Raw genomic sequence first — 8,158 nt, 5'->3', positions numbered from 1 at the left:
CACCGCGTACAAAGGGAGCCACAGCTTTCTCCCGTCCGCTTCTTAATTCCCTCGGCTTCCGGTTCCGGAGGCGTGGGCGGGGCTAGCGTCTCGGCGGCTGCGGTGTTATCCTCACTTCGCCTGGACGGCTACCTGGAGGCCCTTTGTAGGTAAACCGGGCACTGTGGGGGAGTGCGAAGGAGGGAGGTTTCCGCGGGCCGGAATTTAAAGGAAGTGGAGTCCGCTGCTGGGCTAAGGGCGCCTGAAGGTTGGGGTCCGCCAGCCCCGCTCCAGATCTGCAGCTGGGGCGAAGGAGCGCCCGGGCCCGCAGCCCGCAGCGGAGCGCGGCGGGGAGGGACGCCTGTCATTCATTCGTGCTCGCGGACGGCCGGCCCGGCGCCCGGGACACCCCGAGGGGCGCGGGACACAGCCCGCGCTGGCCTCGTGCCGCCCTCGGTGTGGCGGGAGATGCGACCCGGGGAACAGCCGTGGGTCGGCCTGGTGATGGGGACCGGGCTGCAGGTCCTCCCGAGGATAGGGGGTTCTCAGTAAAACTGGGTTCACGCTTTGCGGCTCTGCGCATTGACACACGCTCCTGGGCGCGTTAACTGTTCCGAGCAGCTCTCTAGCTTTTCCTGCTTCCAAACAGCTAGCCAGGAGCCAGCAGACGCAGAAACAGTTACTTTTCCAGTTGCTCCGAATTCCTTGAGTTTTGAGTTAAAATTTGCATCCACGACACAGCCTGACTATGCCTTTAGTAGACTGACTTTATGATCAGGTTTTCTGACTGTAGAGGCATCCAGGAGGGTAGTGAGTGTTCTGTGGTTACAAGCTGCATAGGAGAGTTAGTGACCCTGACTGTTGTTCGCCTCTAACTCTGTCATGCACCTTGTGACACTCTAGACCCTGTACTGTGCCTCCTTTCTTGTACATAATTGCATTATATTGTTTACCTTTCTCTTTTCTGGTGTTGGAGATTTTGTTTCTCACTAGAGGTTGAACTCAGGGCCTTCACACTGATTTACATCCTAGGTTTTAAAATTTATTTCTATTTTGAGACAGGGTTTAAGTTGCCCATGTTGGGCTCGAACTTACTATCTTCCTGCCTCAGCCTCCCAGAATATTGGGATTACAGGCTTGCATCACCCCACCTGGCTGGTGTGTTTTATTTTTTAAAAACACTTGAGTTTGGAATTTGGGTTCTGGGTTCCTTGAGTTCTGGAGGCTGTGTGTCTTACTTAGAGTGCACAGTGCCTGGCCAGTGTCTCAGATGTACAGGCTCATTAAATGCTGCATGGGTCAGTGAAAAGATCTGCTTTGCAGGGTTGTCCCCTCTCATGGTTTCGATAATGCAGATCTCTTGATATACGTGGAAGAGAAATGTACACTTGTGGTAAAGAAACGTATACCATTGGTGAGAGTGAAATTTGTTGACCATCTATTCTACAGGAAGCTCTGCCAAGGGGCTGTGCGGGATACAGAAACGGCTGTGAATCAGCCTGTGCCTTTGAGGAGCTGCTCTTGTAGAGGAGTCCAGCATGAACGCAGGTGACTACAGTATGAGGTGCTCCCTGGTAAGTGCAGTAAGAGGAAAAGTATGAACTAAGTGGTGGAAGTCAAGGGTGCCTGGGATCACTTCCCAGAGGAAGTCAGGCAAGGCTTCCCGGAGGAGGTGGGTGGATAACAATTCACAAGACAAATTCATAGGATGAGGTTGGAGAGAATGGGTGCAAAGAGCAAGTCCGTGATGGTGCTTTGCCTATCAGTCACCTGGGAGAGTCTGGGACAGCAAAGGCTTTGTGGGGAGGATAACGGAGGATAAGCCTGGAAGGAGACCTTGGGTTGACATTCTGTAGGGTCTGCAGTGTCAGACAGAGTTTGATTTGGTTGATGCTGAGTAGCCTGTGACGGTGGGATCAGCTCTCTGGGCCCCAGACTTATCCTGAGGGCATGGGAATGAATAACTATTAATTATATTATTTGGTACCTCATATATTCAGCACAGTGATTGATACAGCTCAGTAATCTGCAATTTTTTTTTAATTTAAATTTTTTTGTTTTATATTGTTTTTTAAAGACAGGGTCTCGCTGTGCAGTTCAGGCTGGCCATAAGCTCACTTTGTAGCCCAGGCTGGCCTTGAACTCGCAACGATCCTCCTGCCTCAGCCTCCCGAGTGCGGGGATTACAGGCATGCGCCACCATGCCTGGCTCCTGCAATTATTTTTGAGAGCCACTTGAAAGTCTAATCTTAAGTCTGTCAATAAACTTAGTTAGAAAGACTTTAGAAAGATGTTTCTGAATTAAGAGTTTTGGGGCTTAATATATTTGATTTTTTAAAAAGTATTTTGGAGAAATTCAGATATTTTGAATGCTGTTTTTGTTTTTTTGAGATAGGCTCTCAAAATATAGTTCATTTTGTGTAGTTCAGGCTGGATTTGAACTCACTTTATAGCCCAGGCTGGTGTTGACTTGAACTTGCAGCGATCCTCCTGCTTCAGGGTTCCAAGTGCTGGGATTACAGGCATGTGCCAGCACACCTGGCTAGAGAGTCATTTATGTTTATAGGTTCTGTGGGATGAATTTAAAGTGAAAATAAGGAATCATAAGTGTTGAATGAACAAGATTATAGTTATATTTGAATTTGACTGCTGGTCTCACTCTGGTTGTTTTTTTGGCCCATGCATGCCTTATTTTGCAAAGAAGGGAAACTTACACATGCAATGATTTCTTCATGTCTTGTTGCATATTAGAGATGTTAGTCTTTTTAGCTACTGATAATTTTGGATCAGAGACGTATAATAAAAACATCTTAAAATTTAGTTGGAAACTTTAATGTAGTTTAATGTCTTAATTTTGTTGGTAGGCTAAGTGCTTTGGAGAATGCAAAATCAGTGTTCAGATAGTTGCAGAAATACTTGTTAGCATTGGCAGTTTGGAAAATCTTTTTACGTCTCTTTCATCCTTCCCGTCCTTTAGAGCTTGTATTCTCTGCGGAAGGTGTGACATTCCGAGATGGTGCATCACGATGCAAGGCAGTCCTTGGTGAGTGCTGGGAGTGGTGGCGATTTGGGAGAACAGAGAGGAAGCAAGGCATGTGCTGGGCATAGAGGATGGGAAGGATTTAGGTACCTGGGAAGAGGGAATTGTGTTTATTCTTTGAACAGTGGGCACAATACAACAAAGGTTCATAGACAGGGCTGGGACCCAGACCACAGCAGTAATACCGGGTCCCTTCCTTGATGAACCTTGCAGCTCTGATGTGCAGGAAGGTGGAATTGTGATTATTGTAGGATCTGCCAGAGAAACACATATTGCTGTGTTACAGGATCACAACAGTTGTGAGAGAAGGGAGTGAGGGCCTGGGCAGTGATGGAGGCCATCAACAGGCCAGCAGGGATAGTTTTTTAGTAGCCAGGCAAGACATAGGGAGAAGTGGATGAATTGGGAAGATTTAGAAACAAAAATAGTCAGCACTTGGGAGGCTGAGGCAGGAGAATTGCTATGAGTTCAAGGCCTACCTACACTACAAAGTGGGTTCAAGGCCAGTCTGAATTGCAGAGCAAGACCCTATCTAAAAAAAAAACCCCAAAGTAAATAAAAGGGTAAGAATTTTATTTTAAAAAATATTTTGTATTAAGTTAAACAGTTCTATAAATGATAAGAGCTTTAAAATAAATTTTTCACTAAATGGGGATAGAGAGGAAAAGTGGTCAAATGATTCTCTGGTATCTGTCTTAAGGAACAGTAAATGCTAAGAAAGGGGCAAGTGTTGTCCTGGAGGAGAGGACCATTAACACCTTAGTTGAATTTGCGGAGTCAGTGAGACGTGGAAGCAGAGAGGTCCAGTTGCTGGCTGCCAAGGTGGGTCTAGAGCGCAGAAGTCGGTGAATGAACATGGAACTTTGGGAGCTGTGAATTCCCAGGGATGAGTGGTGCAGGAAGCAGAGCGGGTGGGTGGGGCCCCTTGGAGGGAGTGAGTAGAGCACCCAGGCTGGAGCCCTGAAGAATACCAAAGGGTGGAAGCTCCAAGAGGAGGAGGAGTGGGCACTGGAGACAGGCAAGAGGAGAGGGCAGAGACTAGGGAGCACACGGCAGGGCTGTTGGGTCAGGAAGCCAATGGGAGTCACCATGAGGGTTGCGACAGCTGGACTGAAAGCTGTCCAGGCGTCAAGGAAGATGGCCATTGGTTTTCAAGGCACCAGGCCTGTGGTGAGTCCATGCTAATGAACTGATGTGTAGCATACAAGCTGGATCTTACTGTACTTCCAGCTCCTTAGGACTCCGCCCCGTACAGCACTTGTGTGACCGCTGCATCTTGTTTACATTGTGTAGGTAGACCTGTGATGGTTGTGTCGGTACAGAATATGTATAGATTTTTTTTGTTATTATTCCCTATCAACTACTTACATAGCATTTACATTTTATTAAGGTATTATAAGTGACCTAGAGGGTTTTTCTTTTTGGTGCTGAGAATTCAATCCAGGGCCTTACATTAGTTAGCTGCGAACACGCTCTGTCACTGAGATAGATCCCCAGCCCATGATTTAAAGTATATGGGAGGATGTCCGTAGATTTTCTGCAAATACTGTGCCATTTTATACGCCTTTTATTGAGCATCCTAGCATTTTGCCATCTCTGTGTGAGGGTCACAGCTTTAATCTCCTTGAGTACCGAGCAGTAACTGTACACTTTTGTGTTAGCTTCGGCTGTCATAACACAGTGTCCTAGACTGGCTGGCTTAAACAACTAACATTTTATTTCTCACATTTCGTGGTGGCCGGAAGTCAGATCCGGTTCCAGCATGGTTGGGTTCTTTTCCATGGCAGGGGGGTCGGGGGACGACACACACACGGCCCTCTTCTTGCTTAGAGGTGGCTGCCTTTTTCCTATATCCTCGCCTGCCGTAGCAGTCTCTTGTCTCTTCTCTTTTCACAAGGGCACCATTCCTATCTTGAGAGGACCTTATGACTTTCTGTCACCCTAATTACTCCCCAGAGCCCCGGCCTCCTCCCCCCCAGACCGTCCACATTGGGCTTCAGCATATGGACTGAGAGGGGGAACAACATTTAATCAATAGCAGGTGTGTCAGGTTGTTGGGCCCCCGAAGAGGAGAAAGAAAATGCAAAGTGGGGGGGGCAAGCAAAGTATTTTATGTTGGAATAGATCTGAGCATTTGAAATGCTGATCTGCAGGGTCTGGTAGCATGGGCAGGTGGAATGTGGCGGGGAGAGGGTAGTGATCCCAAGTGGAGGTTTGCAGAAGGAACCCAGAGAGCACGTGGGAAGGGAGCTTTTGTTGGAGGAAGGAAGTGGGAGAGGACAGAGCTGGATGCAGATGGGTTTGTTGGTTTGGTAGCACATGCTGAGTTAGTTCCCTTCTGATCAGTGTTCCCATTTGGTAGGAAACAAGGTCGTTGTTGACCTTGAAGAGGGTTGGGGGTGTCAGGAAGGGGATCCCCCGGGGCATCGTGGTGGTTATGGTAGAAGTGACTAAACTGGCTGCTGCAGTATGCTGGGATCTTGTGGCAGATCCTGTGAGTGAATTTATCCAGGCACCAGTCTACCCAGTTGGGTATTTTTGATAGCATACTTTCTGGCTGGCCTACAGCCTCATTCTGAGGCTGGCTTATTCTGCCAGGTTTTTGTGCCTGAGGCAGGGTGGGGCAGAGCACTGTATGTTACATAAAAAGCAAGTCACTGGGTGCGGGGCTGTGGCGTCTGCTGAGTGGGGGGGCAGGTGGAGACAGGAGGACGCTGGTGCAGTGTAGAAAACAAGTGTGTGGATGGGGCAGTATGCGGCCGTGATGGGCAGAGGAGTTTGGACAAGGACCTTAGGGCAAATGTTTGAGCAGTGGATGCCGAAGTTGTCAGTTTGGAGGTGGAGCAGCTTTAAGGTCTGACGAGGTCCCAGGAGTGACCACGGCAGTGGGTTAGGTGAGACAGGGGAAGTGTATTGATCATAAATTGTTAGAACTCAGTGTTAGACGGGTGGCATGTTCCGGGGGCCGAAGGGGTGTGGTAGGTGGGCAGGCATTTAGAAAACCCCGTTTACATGCTGAGTTTCGTGTGTTTTGTTGTTTTAAACTTTCCCCTTTTTCTTTCCTCTGGCAAAGTCACAGAATGTCCTTCCACCCAGGACGAGGGTGTCCCCGAGGGCGAGGAGGACATGGAGCCAGGCCCTCAGCGCCAGCCTTCAGACCCCAGAATCTGCGGCTGCTTCACCCCCAGCAGCCTCCTGTGCAATATCAATACGAACCTCCAAGTGCGCCTTCCACCAGCTTCTCCAACTCTCCAGCACCCAATTTTCTGCCTCCACGGCCAGACTTTGTACCCTTCCCTCCGCCCATGCCTCCGTCAGCACAAGGCCCGCTGCCCCCCTGCCCCGTCAGGCCCCCTTTCCCCAACCACCAGATGCGGCACCCCTTCCCAGTGCCCCCCTGCTTCCCACCCATGCCGCCTCCGATGCCTTGTCCGAATAACCCCCCGGTCCCCGGAGCACCGCCCGGGCAAGGCACCTTCCCCTTCATGATGCCCCCTCCTTCCATGCCCCCCCCCCCGCCCCCCCCAGTCCTGCCGCAGCAGGTGAATTATCAGTACCCGCCGGGGTACTCGCACCACAATTTCCCACCTCCCAACTTCAGCAGTTTCCAGAACAACCCCAGTTCTTTCCCGCCCAATGCTAATAACAGCAGTAGCCCCCATTTTAGGCATCTCCCTCCATACCCACTGCCAAAGGCTCCCAGTGAGCGGAGATCCCCAGAAAGGCTCAAGCACTATGATGATCACAGGCACCGAGAACATCGAGATCATAGTCACGGGCGGGGCGAGAGGCATCGGTCCCTGGATCGGCGAGAGCGCGGCCGCAGCCCCGACCGAAGGAGGCCAGACAGCCGCTACCGCTCGGATTACGACCGGGGGAGGACACCCTCCCGCCACCGCAGCTACGAGCGCAGCAGGTGAAACCACAGGACCGTGCTGTGTCAGATAGCAGGGGCCAGGCCAGTCCGATGCCACTCACCTGCATGTCAAGTGGAAAGTTTGTGTATTTCTCCCTGTGAAAGGAAGGAAATAATATTTTGGACCCAGTTTTCAGGAGAAAGGCAGAACTGACATGTAAATAAGTTGATGTCAAGGAAAAACGCTTGAGAAGCTTTCCAGAATTACCAGTGTAGATTCCATTATATAAACCCTTTACTCTGCGTAATACAGTTGGTGTAGTAGTGATGACGATCCCATGGCATGAAAGGACTCATGTCATTTCTGTGTTATCAGAGATTTCATTAAGTTCAGCGCAGTCACAGAGCGCAGCATTTGAGTTCCTGTGGAATTGCTGACATGCATATGTTGTCAGTGAAGCATCAAACTAGTAGTTCACAAGCAGAGCTTGCTTTCTGATTTTAGGGGACATGGAAGTTTATCATATATTGTTGCCTGTTTGCTTAGTTTCTTTGTTAATGAAGTTAGTTACATGTTACCAAAGGCACAGTTTTCAGAATAGCTTTTAGTCTGATTTTGTTTGAAAGGGAAATACCCCAGAAAGGGGAAGGGATCCTGTTTCTTGTGAGAGGACTCATTTCTGATGGGTCAAGGCTGAGGGAGAAAAATCTTTCAGCATCAACTATTGTTTCTGGTTAATTTTGTTGTTAGTATTCTGTGTTGGACTAGTTGGCTGAGGCTTGTGACAGTTTATTTTACAGTTTTATGATGAAAATGTAAACTTGAAAGCATTTGTGAATAGTTTTAAAGTGATTGTTAACTCATGTCTCTGGGAAAACATTTTGCTGAAGACCTAGATGGAAAGGAGGTTCTACATTTCCCCTGTCCATTTTGAGGTGCTGTCATTAGAGGTGTTGTCAGGGCTCTGCTGCAAGTCTGGTTTTTCCAGCCAGCCTTAAATGTTAAGCTCTGTGTTTGAAGAAACTCAGATGTGCTATAAACTGAGGATTTACCGTAAGTGCAATCGAATGCCGCAGTCTGTTATCCCGAACCACGCTCCCGCACTGTGAAGGGTCTGTTTTGCTCACGTGGCATTTAATTGTATTGGAGAGTTTGTTCTGTTTTGTTTTTTGTAATAAATATGCTTAGGATGTCTGTTCTGAGCTGCCTTGACACAGCTGTATTATAAGCAAATACGGGCAAGTGAAGTCCTAAAAGCGTACTGGGAAAAAACGAAACCTGA

At 48.7% G+C, this 8,158-nt stretch overlaps 1 protein-coding gene across 6 annotated transcripts in view; it reads left to right on the top strand.

Annotated features, from left to right (window-relative positions):
• Nucleotides 1-64: 64 nt before the first annotated feature.
• Nucleotides 65-8,158, top strand: part of Drosha (drosha, ribonuclease type III) — a 117,532-nt gene continuing 109,438 nt past the window's right edge. For 4 of the 6 annotated variants that reach the window (XM_005386148.2, XM_005386147.2, XM_005386146.2 and 1 more), the window contains exons 1-4: nt 65-149; nt 1,429-1,553; nt 2,957-3,022; nt 6,093-6,935. In XM_005386148.2, the coding sequence (XP_005386205.1) occupies nt 3,006-3,022; nt 6,093-6,935 (860 nt within the window). In that variant the 5' untranslated portion in view covers nt 65-149; nt 1,429-1,553; nt 2,957-3,005. Of the gene's footprint in view, nt 150-1,428; nt 1,554-2,956; nt 3,023-3,719; nt 3,842-6,092; nt 6,936-8,158 lie in introns of all 6 variants that reach the window. The other 2 variants (XM_013514979.1, XM_013514978.1) reach the window with 2 other exon arrangements.

This window comes from Chinchilla lanigera, unplaced genomic scaffold, assembly GCF_000276665.1.
Source record: "Chinchilla lanigera isolate Chin_1 unplaced genomic scaffold, ChiLan1.0 scaffold00025, whole genome shotgun sequence".
In the NCBI taxonomy this organism is placed as follows: Eukaryota; Metazoa; Chordata; class Mammalia; order Rodentia; family Chinchillidae; genus Chinchilla; species Chinchilla lanigera.
The sequence above is the reverse complement of the archived record's forward strand: the minus strand, read 5'-3'. Positions and strand labels throughout refer to the sequence as shown.